At 59.7% G+C, this 12,309-nt stretch overlaps 1 protein-coding gene across 1 annotated transcript in view; it reads left to right on the forward strand.

The window, feature by feature from the left end:
• MYO15A (myosin XVA) overlaps positions 1 to 12,309 on the forward strand; it is a 52,710-nt gene that overhangs the window by 36,109 nt on the left and 4,292 nt on the right. Inside the window, exons 51-63 of the mRNA XM_073797069.1 lie at positions 456 to 571; positions 825 to 897; positions 1,332 to 1,404; positions 1,637 to 1,710; positions 1,941 to 2,023; positions 3,271 to 3,401; positions 4,503 to 4,597; positions 4,763 to 4,840; positions 5,179 to 5,275; positions 6,985 to 7,145; positions 7,869 to 8,002; positions 11,145 to 11,278; positions 11,541 to 11,674. Of these exons, the coding sequence (XP_073653170.1) occupies positions 456 to 571; positions 825 to 897; positions 1,332 to 1,404; positions 1,637 to 1,710; positions 1,941 to 2,023; positions 3,271 to 3,401; positions 4,503 to 4,597; positions 4,763 to 4,840; positions 5,179 to 5,275; positions 6,985 to 7,145; positions 7,869 to 8,002; positions 11,145 to 11,278; positions 11,541 to 11,674 (1,383 nt within the window). The remainder of the gene's footprint in view (positions 1 to 455; positions 572 to 824; positions 898 to 1,331; positions 1,405 to 1,636; positions 1,711 to 1,940; positions 2,024 to 3,270; positions 3,402 to 4,502; positions 4,598 to 4,762; positions 4,841 to 5,178; positions 5,276 to 6,984; positions 7,146 to 7,868; positions 8,003 to 11,144; positions 11,279 to 11,540; positions 11,675 to 12,309) is intronic.

A 12,309-nucleotide genomic window follows, 5' to 3' on the forward strand; every position in this document is an offset into this window, starting at 1 on the left:
ACCCTGGGGCCCGGCAGCCTGCTTGAGCCAGCAGTGAGCCAGCCAGACGTATGGCCTGTTGGGATGTGACCAGAGATGGCTGGAGGCGTGGCAGCTAGGCAGATGTATGACCTATTGAGATGTGACCAGAGATGGCTGGAGGCGTGGCCAGTGGGGTCGGGTGGGTGGGGGTCAGCGGAAGGGTTGTGACCAGGCCAATGGGGCAGGGCCAGCCTGGGCCGGCCAGCAGGCGAAGTCCACCTGGGCCGGGGCGGGGCCAGGTGAGGAGGGCAGGTCCAGTCCTGTGGCACAGAGCTTGCCAGGGTGGAGAGAGAAAGCAATGAGGGGTAAGGGTCAGCCGGACCAGGCCACTGGGGAGGCAGTGGGCCCACATGAGAGAGTCTGGGCACAGTCAGCCGGGGGTGGCATTGGGCCCACTCTGACTGGGCGGGGTGCGGCGGCTGGCCCTCTTGCAGGGTCCCCCAGTCAGGGCTGGCTCCGCGGACCGCGGGGAGGACGGCCTGGCTCTCCCACCATACACGATGCTCGAGTTTGCCCAGAAGTATTTCCGAGATCCTCAGAGGAGACCCCAGTGAGTGGTGGCCCCACGCCGCATCCCCACCCCGGGGAGGGTCTCTCTGGGGCTTCTTGCAGCTGCCCAAGCGGGAGGCCCCAGTTCTGGGGGGGATGAGAAACCCTGAGGTGTGAGGCCCGCCTGCAGCCTCCACTTCCGGAGCCTTGCTGCCCAGTGGGCTGACACTGAGTCAAGCACACTCCAGGTGGGAAGGGGGTGTAGCCAAAGCTTGGAGACAAGACTGGTCAGCAGTGTCCGCTTCCTGTTGCAGGGACGGCCTCAGGCCGAAATCCAAGGAGGGTCGGGAATCCAGAACCTTGGAGGACATGCTTTGCTTCACCAAGGTGTCTAGCCCCAGGCCCCCTCCCAGGCCTGTGGGCCAAACAGCCTTGTCCCCAATGGGACCCAAGCACTCAGCACCCCGAGGGCCCGCGTTTCTCCCAGGGGCAGTGTCTTCCCTAGTGGCGTCCCGGCTGCCTTTTGGTGGTGTGGACCCTCCTGTTGTAAGAGGAGGCACCACGTGGCCCTCCCCCCTCCCCCTCCTGACCCAGTCCTCCCATCACAGACCCCGCCCCCATGACAGCCCTTCCCATCAAGACCCCGCCCCCTCCCGACCCAGCCCCTCCCATCAAGACCCTGGCCCCTGGTCACCCAGCCCCTCTCCCCACAGACCCCGCCCCCTCCTGATTCAGCCCCTCCCATCACAGACCCCGCCCCCATGACTCAGCCCCTCCCACCAAGACCCTGCCTCCTGGTGATCCAGCCCCTCTCCCCACAGATCCCGCTCCAGGACTCCCTCATTGAGCTCAGCGACAGCAGCCTCAACAAGATGGCCACAGACATGTTTCTAGGTGTGGGGGTGGGACTGCGGCCAGGGCTCTGGGCCAGGTGGGACCCCGCACTGTGACCCCTGCTCACCACCACCCCTTCCCTCAACTCAGATGTGGGGCCCCTGCAGAGAGGAGGAGCCTCCCCCTCCTCCTCTGGCCACAGCCTCCCGGGGATGCGTCCAACCCCAGGGTCCCCAAGGGGGGCAGGCAGCTGGGGGTCTGGTGGCCCGAGTGGGACAGGTGTTTCCTCCAGCTGTGATGCGGTTCATGGGGGACGCCTCGCTGAAGGGTCAGAGTGAACTGGACGTGCTTTGCACCCTCCTGAAGGTCAGTCCCGCTGACTGCTGGTGCTCCCTTGCCTGCCCCGTGGCTCAGTTTCCCCATTTATCAACAGAGTAGCAGGACTTTGGGGAGGGAAGCTCTCATGTGGCCCAAAGAGGAATGCATCCCACTGGTGGGGAGGGGTCTGGGGAAGGGGCACCAGGCCCATCTCCAAGTGCCCACCCTGTTCCTGTGTGCTGGGCGTGTGACCTGTGACCTGGCCCGCCCTCCTACAGCTGTGCAGGGACCACGAGGTCTTGCGGGACGAGTGTTACTGCCAAGTTGTGAAGCAGATCACAGACAACACCAGCACCAAGCAGTGAGTGTCTTCCCCTCCCCCAGCGCATCCATGCTCCAGGAGGGGCCAGGTCAGCCTCCGGAGTCTCTCCCCCTGTCTCTCCCTCACTTCGTAGACAGAGCGTGCTTGGTCTGGGACAAGCCCTTTCTTGTCTCTGAGCTTCAGTTTCTTTATCTGGAAAATGTGGTGATAATGTGTGAGTCCAGGTTTTTGGTTGCAAGTGACAGAAGCCCAATTAAATCTAGTTTAAGCAAAAGCGGGTTCAGGTAACTGAAAAGTCTGACGTAGGACCTCAGGCCCAGCTGGACCCAAGTGTCATCAGGAAGCAGTCCTTCTCCGTAGCTTGGCCCTGCTTTCCTCTGTGTTGATATCATTCCCGAGCAACATATCCCATAGATTGGAGAGAAACATTTCCCAGCTCAGCAATCCCAGGGAAAGCAAGACTGACCCAATATTTGCAGCAAAAATTCCCAAATGCAGTCTTATTGGTCCCATGCCCATCCCTGAGCCAACCACAACGGCTGGACGATACAGAGCTCTGATTGGCTAGACCTGGGTCATGTGCCTGTCCCCAAACCAATCACCATAGCCAGAGGGAGGCTGAACTCTAACTGGCCAGACCTGGCTCCCACACCCATCCCTAAACCAGTCGCCGTGGCGGGGGGCGGGGGCTGCGGTGTTCTAGTTGGGCAGTCCTGGCTCTGATACCCATCTCCAAACCACAGGGACCGGGGAGGGGTGGGTGGTTTCCCAAAGGAAGCCCAAGTGCTGTCCCTAGACGCCGGAGGTCCCCACAATGAAACCCTCACACCAGGGCAGCACAAAGGTATGCTTCCATGTCCCGCACACGACCAGCACACAGTGGGGACCCAAAGCGTGTGCCACCCTCCCGTCCACTTGCTCACATCCCCCAGGAATTTCAGAGCCACTCAGCACGTCCTCCTGCCCCTCCCTCCCAGCCTTACCTGCCACCAGCTCTGCACATGGTCCCCCGGCCCTCCCGTCACCCAGAGAGATGCCCCCGGGGAAGGCTTGTCTTTTGGCCGGGGGGCGGGGTGGGGGGCTCGTCCTGTGCCTTCCCTACCTCCCACCTGGATTCTCAATAGAACACAGCTTCTGCACGGCTCTGGGCCCGCCGGCCCTGCTCTCACTGGGCAGGGAGGAGGAGCCTCCTCAGAAGATGAGCCGCCTGAGAGTGGGAGAGACTCCTGGCGTGGCACCGTAGTGCAGCGGCCGCCTGCAGCGTAGCCCCATGTGTGTCCTTGCAGGGACAGTTGCCAGCGAGGCTGGAGGCTGCTGTACATCGTGGCTGCCTACCGCAGCTGCTCCGAAGTCCTCCAGCCACACCTCGTTCGCTTCCTCCAAGACGTGGGCCGGACCCCAGGCCTGCCCTTCCAGGGTGAGGGGCCAGCGGGTGGGGAGTCAGGGCCAAGGGCTTGTCTGCGTGAGGACCGGCCGGGCAGCTGGCCGAAGGGCCTGGCCCTTCACAGGTGCCCGGGCAATGTTTACTAACATCAGTCCATCCCCAAACGTTTGTGGAGGTCCCGCAGGGGCAGATGCGATGGGTTGTCTGATCTAACGGGGGGGGGGGGGGGGGGGGGGGGGAGGATGGCGTATCAGGGAAGGCTTCCCAGAGGAAGTGTTGCTCTGGGTCGTGAGCACATGGGAGGGATCTCTAGGTAGGCTGAGTAGCAGGGGTGAAGGCCCGGAGAGGAGGATGTGTGGCATGTGGGAGTGGAGGCGGAGGAGGCGGCAGGGCCCTGTTTCTCTGGTCTTTGGGAATCAACAGGGGTCTTGAGAGGGTTCAGGCAGGGGCGCCAAGGCTGGTGGCAGGGTCTTGGCCTTTTCCCCTTGGATTTTGGAGGAAAGGGGCCACTCCTCAGCCTCAGCCCCAGCCTAGCTTCCAGAGCAACCCCTGGGTCCCCCTAAGAGAGAGGCCGGGGCCCCTGTGGTTACCACGGTGGCCGTGAAGGAGACGGGGACCTCACTCTCTTTGTTTCTGAAGACTCCTCTTTGACTCAGGCAGCAGACTTCCCTGGACTCAGAGGTGAAGAGACTCAGCTCCAGGGAAGGTGGCAGAGTGTGCCCAGCCCTCTTGACCCCTCCCCAGAGCAGGGCGAGGGCACTGCTTAGCCCAGAGAGATGGGGAAACAGATGGTGGGGGCTCCTGCACTGGGATGCTGCACACAGCTGCGTCATCTTAGCCACACACGGCCTGCGGGGGACAAGCCCCGAGTCACCAGCTGTCTGCGGGGCTCATGGATAAGCAAGGCGTGCGGGCCTCCGCTGCGTGGGATGGGGTTCAGATCCAGCTCTTACACTCTGGCTCTTGACCTTGGGTAAATCACTGCCCTCTCAACTGTCTCCTCAGCCGCTGAAGGGAGAGCAGACACACGGCCCCACCCTTCTACCCGCCCCCCCTTGGACTCAGGGCTGGGGCCAGAGGAGCCCCTTTCTCCCCTGCCCACCCTGGGCCAGGCCCTGACTCCCGTTTCTGCAGGGATCGCCAAGGCCTGTGAGCAGAACCTGCAGAGAACGCTGCGCTTCGGTGGCCGTCTGGAGCTCCCCAGCAGCATGGAGCTTCGGGCCATGTTGGTGAGCACTGGGGCGTTGGGGTGAGTGAGACGGCCCGGCCCAGAGACCCCGTCACGCGCACTCGCCGGCCCTGCCCGGTCCCTGTCGGGGACCCCCACGGAGGGGACAGCAGCTGGCCCAGAGCCCTGGCCCGGCCTTTCCCACTCCCCAATCTCCTCACCCCAGGCTGGCCGCAGTTCCAAGAGGCAGCTCTTTCTTCTCCCCGGAGGCCTCGAGCGCCATCTCAAGATCAAGACGTGCACCGTAAGTGACGGGATGTCTCCGTCGGGCAGGGACCCCAGCCTCCAGGGTGGGCCCCCGAGGGTGCTGAGCCCCCCAGCCTCCCCCACTCGGCAGGATTTCTCTCTCAGAGGCGCAGCCTGAGCCTGGGGGAGGTGGGACCTCCAGCTCAGGATCAAACTGCAAATAAGAGACAGGCCAACTCGGAACCCGAGTCTCTCAGACTCCAAAAGTTGTGCCCTTTCCTGCATGCGGCCGGCTCCCAGGGACCTCGGGGATCCTCGCCTCTGCGCAGGGGGTCTGGGTGGCCTTGGGGGCAGAGGTCGCCAGGCCAGTGCAGCCTCACGCTTCCCTCGCCGCAGGTGGCCCTGGACGTGGTGGAGGAGATCTGTGCTGAGATGGCTCTGACCCGCCCCGAGGCCTTTGATGAGTACGTCATCTTTGTTGTCACCAACCGAGGTGAGTGGCCAGAGGCCAGAGGGTGCGGCATGCTGGGCCCACGCCCACCACCCCCACTGTAAGGCCCAGGTCAGATGCCACTTCCTCCAGGAAGCTCCTAGGCCCAGGTAGAGGGACCTCTCTGCCCCGAGCCCCCACAGCCCCACGTCTGCCCCTCTCTGCTCCGTTCTGTGTGACCTTGCCTGGCCCGTCAGATCGCGAGTTCCTGGAAGACAGGGCTCCCCTGATGCCTCCCTCTGCCCCTCGGGCCACTCAGTGGGCCCTGCCCTCAGGGAAGATGAGACTTGATAGGATGCGACTCCTGGACCCACAAGTGCAAGTACTTTCACCTGTCTCTTAACGCCTTAATAGTGGCCGTAAGGGCCCCCACCCTTGGTCTCACCTGGCCCTTCTCAGTTCAGCTGAACCCCTTCCCCCTGCAGCCCACCTGCTGTAGGCTGTGGCCTTGCTTCCTGCCACCAGCCTGTCAGTTCCATCCACCTCCAACCAGCTCTCCCGCTGCTGCCTCGGCTCCGAACCATGTATCCTCAGCCCTGCTTGCCCGGAGTCCAGCCAAGACACAGGGGGAGGGGAAGGCAGTAACAAAATGATCCCAAAAACTGAATTTATGGAGCAGAGGCTATGTCCCAGGCACTGCTGAGAGCATGTCATCCTATAAACTGCTTTAATCCCCACCACAACCATATGAAATGAGACGGTTATTGTTCCCATTTACAGATGGGAAAACTGAGGCCCAGGGAGACTGTATTAGTCTCCTGTTGCCGCCATAACAAATCAGCACATACTCATCGGGTTAAAACAACACAGGTTTATTATCATATGGTTTGAAGATCAGAAGTCCTGAAACCAGAGTGTCCTCAGGGCTAACTCCTTCTGGAGACTCTGGGAAAGAGTCTCTTTCCCGGCCTTTTCTGCTTCTAGAGGCGCCCACATTCCTTGCCTCACGGCCCCTTCCTTCATCTTCAAAGCCAGCAGCATAGCATCTTCCAATCTCTCCTTCTTTAAGGACCCTTGAGTACCCACTGGGTCCATTTGGGTACCCACGATAATCTCCCCATCTCAAGATCCTTAATCACATTTCAAAGTCCCCTTTGCCATGAAGGTACATATGCACAGGTGGCGGGGAATAGAACGGGGACATCTTTGGGGTCAGGCTGTTATTCAGCCTGCTGCAGAGATTAAAGGACTTATCCAAGGTCACACAGTTGGGATTTGAACCCAGACTGTCTGGCCTCGAGAGTCTGGACTTTATCATCGTGCCACCCCGCCCCACCTTTGGTAAAATTTTACCGAAGGTGTGGGATGGAAACAGAAATGTCAGTTCAGGAAATGAAAACTTAAGCCTCTCGTACAGGCTGATACCCGCTCAGTGCCAGACCCCACCGTCCTCCCCACCCGCCCCAGGAGACCGGCAGGGGGTTCTCCCCTGAAGGAGCTCCGCAGAAAGGCATCCACTGGCCCTCCTGACCTGAGGCCTCGTGTGCCCCTCCTTGTCCCCAGCCCTCCTCTGGAAAGGGGCTAGGCTTTCTCGGAGCACCACGCAGGGCACTTCCCTAGACCTAGGCGGGCTGTAGCTTGTGGTTACAACTTGCACAAACACAGGCACCCTGTCCCATAAACGTGCTCTCCTTTACTGAGGATGCTGTGTCCCAGAGCGGGGAGGGGGCTTGCCACTCGTACCCCAGCCAGCTGCCCCCGGCTCCCCACAGGCCAGCACGTGTGCCCGCTCAGCCGCCGCGCCTACATCCTGGACGTGGCCTCGGAGATGGAGCAGGTGGATGGTGGCTACACGCTGTGGTTCCGGCGCGTGCTCTGGGATCAGCCGCTCAAGTTCGAGAATGAGCTCTACGTGACCATGCACTACAACCAGGTCAGCGCGGGCCGCTCTGAGGCTCTGGAACTTTCCGGGCTCCCCCGGGCCTTGGTGTTTGAGGCCTTCATGATTCGGGCCCCGAGGCGTCTGCTCCCTGCGGGCTCTGCTTTTCTGAGTCTCCGGCGAGGCCGCCCCAATGGCACTGCTTCAGGAGGCCTCTCTGTCCTCCTTCCTCTGGCTCTCCTCGCGCGCTGTGCACTTGGCCTGTCCCTCGCTGAAAGGCTTTGCCTGGCCTTGTCATTTTTGTGGTGCTGCTCCTCCCCTTTGAGACTTGGTCGTCTAAGTCAGGGTCGTGGGGTTAACAAAGCCTGGTTCTTCCTCTTGTGCCGACACTTGCGGATGTGCTTGGACAGAGAGCGCATGCTTCTCTGGAGCTGGTGCCGCAGCTGCGACCGTTCCGAGTCCAAATCCGGCCACTGGGCTCTTGTGCCTGAGGGTCAGCCAGCGGCAGCCGGAGGACTTGTGGAAATGGGACCCCAGGTTCTGCATGCTGCAGGCGGGTGCCAGTGCTTCCCGGGGTCCTGTGGCTTCCCAGCCACAGCCCTCCCAGCTCACCGTCATGTGTCACTCCTCCCAGAAGCCCAGGGAAGTGACAGGCCACCCTCCCCCGGAAGTGAGTGGGGCTGGAACCACTCAGTGTCTGTGTCTGCGCCTCCCCAGTTGCCTGCCCAGTGCCTGGCCGCCCGCGGACCCTCACCTGCCTCACCCCGTCCCCCGCAGGTGCTGCCCGACTACCTGAAGGGCCTGTTCAGCAGCATACCGGCCGGCCAGCCCGGCGAGCAGCAGCTGCAGCAGGTGTCCAAGCTGGCCGCACTGCAGCACCGAGCCAGGGACCACTTCTACCTGCCCAGCACGTGAGCACCCACCCAGCCCAGCCCGTCCAGCTGGGCCCCCACCTCCGGGCAAGACAGGTCACTTCCAGCTGGTAGTAATAGCTCAGAGCAAACGGAGTGACAAAAAGCTTTCGGGACACACACCCTGTGGTCCAGGAAATACACATGGCCCCGCAGAAAGATCTGGCCATGGAAACGTTCACCGTGGTGTCACCTACAATCTCTGACGACAGGGAATTCCTTAAAAAACTTGTGGAGGGATTTCCCTGGTGGTGCAGTGGTTAAGAATCCGCCTGCCACTGCAGGGGTCACGGGTTCAAGCCCTGGTCCGGGAAGATCCCACATGCCGCGGAGCAACTAAGCCTGTGCGTCACAACTGCTGAGCCTGCACTCCAGAGCCCGCGAGCCACAACTACTGAGCCCGTGTGCCACAACTACTGAAGCCCACGCGCCTAGAGGCCCTGCTCCGCAACAAGAGAAGCCACCGCAATGAGAAGCCCGCGCACCGCAACCAAGAGTAGCCTCCGCTCGCTGCAACTAGAGAAAGCCCGTGCACAGCAACGAAGACCCAACACAGCCAAAAATAAATTAATTAATTAAAAAAATAAAATTAAAAAAAATAAAAGATCCCGCGTGGCACAACTAAGACCCACTGCAGCCTGAATAATAAATAAATATTAAAAAACAAATTGTGGGGCATCAGGCAGCCTTTAAACTGATGTTTTCGAAGAGGCGAGACATCAGTCTTCCCAGGCTCTCCATCTTCGGGCCTTTTTACTCTTTTTTTTTTTTTTTAACAAACTAATTAATTAATTAATTTATGGCCGCATTGGGTTTTTTTTTTAAATCTGGCTCCTTAATTAATTTTATTTATTTATTTATTTTTGTCTGTGTTGGGTCTTAGTTTCTGCGTGAGGGCTTTCTCTAGTTGTGGGAAGCGGGGGCCACTTTTCATCGCAGTGCATGGGCCTCTCACTATTGCGGCCTCTCTTGTTGCGGAGCACAGGCTCCAGACGCGCAGGCTCAGTGGTTGTGGCTCACAGGCCTAGTTGCTCTGCGGCATGTGGGATCTTCCCAGACCAGGGCTCGAACCCGTGTTCGTTGCATTAGCAGGCAGATTCTCAACCACTGCGCCACCAGGGAAGCCCTATTGGGTCTTTTGTTGCTGCGCACGGGCTTTCTCTAGTTGCGGCGAGCAGGGGCTACTCTTCGTTGTGGTGCCTGGGCTTCTCATTGCGGTGGCTTCTCTTATTGCAGAGCGTGGGCTCTAGGCGCACAAGCTCAGTAGTTGTGGCACACGGGCTTAGTTGCTCTGTGGCCTGTGGGATCTTCCTGGACCAGGGCTTGAACCCGTGTCCCCTGCATTGGCAGGTGGATTCTTAACCACTGCACCACCAGGGAAGTCCCCTACTCTCTTAAAAATAAGACCCCAAAGGGCTTTTGTTTCTGTGCGTTGTATCTATTCATATATTTACACTATTCAAAATTAAAACTGAGAAACGATTTAAAATATTGACTTAGTAAGTAATTAAAAATAAGGACACCCCGTGTTAATATAAAGGCATATATGTGATAATTATAATACAAATAGTGGAAGGTAACATTACACATTAATATAAATAAGTTATGAAAACACAAGTGTATTTTCCCAAAAACTCCAGTGAGAAGAGCGGCACTGTTTGACACTCTGCAAATCTCTGTACCATTTGGCGTGACAGACGGCAGCTGGATGCCTGTCTCTGCCTCTTTGTCAGTCTGTTGTGATCTCACGTGTCACATAGCCTCTGGCGGACTCCACCGTGCACTTGTGAGGGAACGAGAGGGGAGAGCAGATGACCACTCAGGTTCTTAAGGGAGTCGCGTTGCCCTCCCAGACCCTCGGCCACACTATGAGAGCCCCTGGTGTGAACCAGCGTAGGGAAGGCAGTGGAGTGTGGACAGAGAATGTCCCGGTGCCCAGCACACTGTAAGGGCTCAGCACCCAACTCTCTTTCTGTGCTGTCATTTTAAGGGGAAAGTGCAGGAAGCACAGAAAGTTATCATCCCAGCGCTGGAGAAATACAGTTGTGGCCTTCCTACTCTTTGCAAGGCACTCTGCACACATTGTCTCAGCTAATCTCCCCGACCGCACTTTTTAATTTTTTAAATAAATTTATTTATTTATTTATTTATTTCATTTTTGGCTGCATTGGGTCTTTGTTGCTGCGCGTGGGCTTTCTCTGGTTGCGGCGAGCGGGGGCTGCTCTTCGTTGCGGTGCGCGGGCTTCTTATTGCGGTGGCTTCTCTTGTTGCGGAGCACGGGCTCTAGGCACACGGGCTTCAGTAGTTGTAGGACGCAGGCTCAGTAGTTGTGGTGCACGGACTTAGTTGCTCCGCGGCACATGGGATCTTCCTGGAGCAGGGCTCGAACCCGTGTCCCTTGCATTGGCAGGCGTAGTCTTAACCACTGCGCCACCAGGGAAGTCCCCAACCACACTTTCTTTACCCCTTTTACAGATGAGGAAACCGAGGCCCAGAGAGGGGATATGGCTTCCCCAGCTAATAGGTGGTAGGACCAGGATCCAGACCTGGGGAGACTGGGTCAGATGCCAGGCTCTTACCCAGCAGAGCAGAGAGGAAAGATATTGCCTGGAGGGTCTTTTGAGGGGTTCCCCTGACGTTCCCCCTTCCCCAGTGTGCAGCCCATGGCAGCCGGGACCGGTATTTGTTGGTATTTTTCAGATGTCCTGAGACACAGGGCTGCCCCAGGGGATCCAGCATGTGTCAGGGGGAGGCCTGGCCTGGTGGGCCCAGTGCTCTGTGCCCTCCGTCTCTGACCAGCCACTGGTGGTTGCTCTGCTGCCCTGATACTTCCCTCAGCGTGTGCTTCTCACCCCTTTGGCCTGGGCTTCTCCCTGGGGCGGGGGCTACAAAGGACGAACGCACCTTGGGTTCAAGCCTCGGCCCAGACCGGTCACTGTGTGACCTTGGACTGGCTGGTAAAGTTCTCAGAGTCTCTGTTCCCTCCTCTGCAAACGGGGAGCCTAGTGGTACTGGCCAGCGGTTATTGAGCACCTGCTGTGTGCCCAGGCACTGAGTCAGCCTCACTCCGCAGTGAGTGGGGGTCCAGGAGGTTTAGCGTAAAGCCTGGCGGCACTCAGAGCGGCCTTTCCCTGCACGCCAGGCGCGAGGCCCAGGAGTACATCCCGGCCCAGCTCTACCGCACTGTGGCCGCCTCGGCGTGGCCCAGCCTGCTCGGCCAGCACCGGCAGCAGATGCAGGCGCTCAGCCCCCACCAGGCTCGCGCCCAGTTTCTGGGTGAGAAGGAGTCCGGGCTGGGGAGGGAACCGTGGGGGCCTGGTTGAGGAGGGCGGGGTGGGGGCACCTTTGCCTCTGTACAGAGGCATTTTTGGTGCCAGCTTTCGGAAGTCCTCGCCGGGGCCCCATCTAGGCTGGGGGCCCCGGCAGGGAAGGAGGGGGGCCTGAGGCCGGCAGCTGGACCGGCGGGAGGGGCCGCCCGAGCAGGTGGGGGGCGGCACTGAGGCGCCTGCGTCACCTGCCCGCCCCTCCCCCGCCCCAGGCCTCCTCAGCGCCTCGCCCATGTTCGGCTCCTCCTTCTTCTTCGTCCAGAGCTGCAGCAACGGCGCGGTGCCCGCCCCCTGCATCCTTGCGGTCAACCAGAATGGCCTTAACTTCCTCAGCACCGAGACCCACGTGAGTGGCCTCAGCCCCGCCCCGCCCCTCCCCCAGGGGATGGGAAGTCCAGCTCCGCTGCTTACACCTGCGTGACCTTGGGCGAGGCTCCTTGCCTGTCCGAGCCTCACTGCCTCACCTGGGATGCAGGGCTGTTGTCAATGTGAAAGGAGGTGAAACACAGGCCAACGCTCAAAGCCTGTGTTGGTCCGCTGGGGCTGACGGGGCGGGGCTGGCGGGGCTTCAGCAACGGAAATTGTTTTCCCGGTGGTTCTGGACGGTGGACATCTAAGATCAAGGTGCCCGCAGGGTTGGTTTCCTCTGAGGCCTCTCTCCTTGCTTGTAGATGGCCGTCCTGCCCGTTTCCTCACATGGCCCTTTCTCTGTGCACATCCCTGGGGTCTGTGTGTCCCAATTTCCTCTTCTCATAAGGACAGTGGTCCCGTGGGATGGGAGCCCACCCTAACCTTCTCTCTTCAAAGGTCTGTCTCCAGATTCTGAGGTGCTGGGTCAGGGCTTCAGCATATGGATTTGAGGGACACAATTCAGTCCAGGACAAAAAGGATCTGCTACCCCTATTCTTAGTTCTTCCCCCGGGAGTGGGCCCTGAGATGAGGGCTCCAGGGCACGTAGCTTACGTGGAAACACTGGAGCGA

The sequence above is a fragment of the Tursiops truncatus genome, chromosome 20 (genome assembly GCF_011762595.2).
Source record: "Tursiops truncatus isolate mTurTru1 chromosome 20, mTurTru1.mat.Y, whole genome shotgun sequence".
Taxonomy (NCBI): domain Eukaryota; kingdom Metazoa; phylum Chordata; class Mammalia; order Artiodactyla; family Delphinidae; genus Tursiops; species Tursiops truncatus.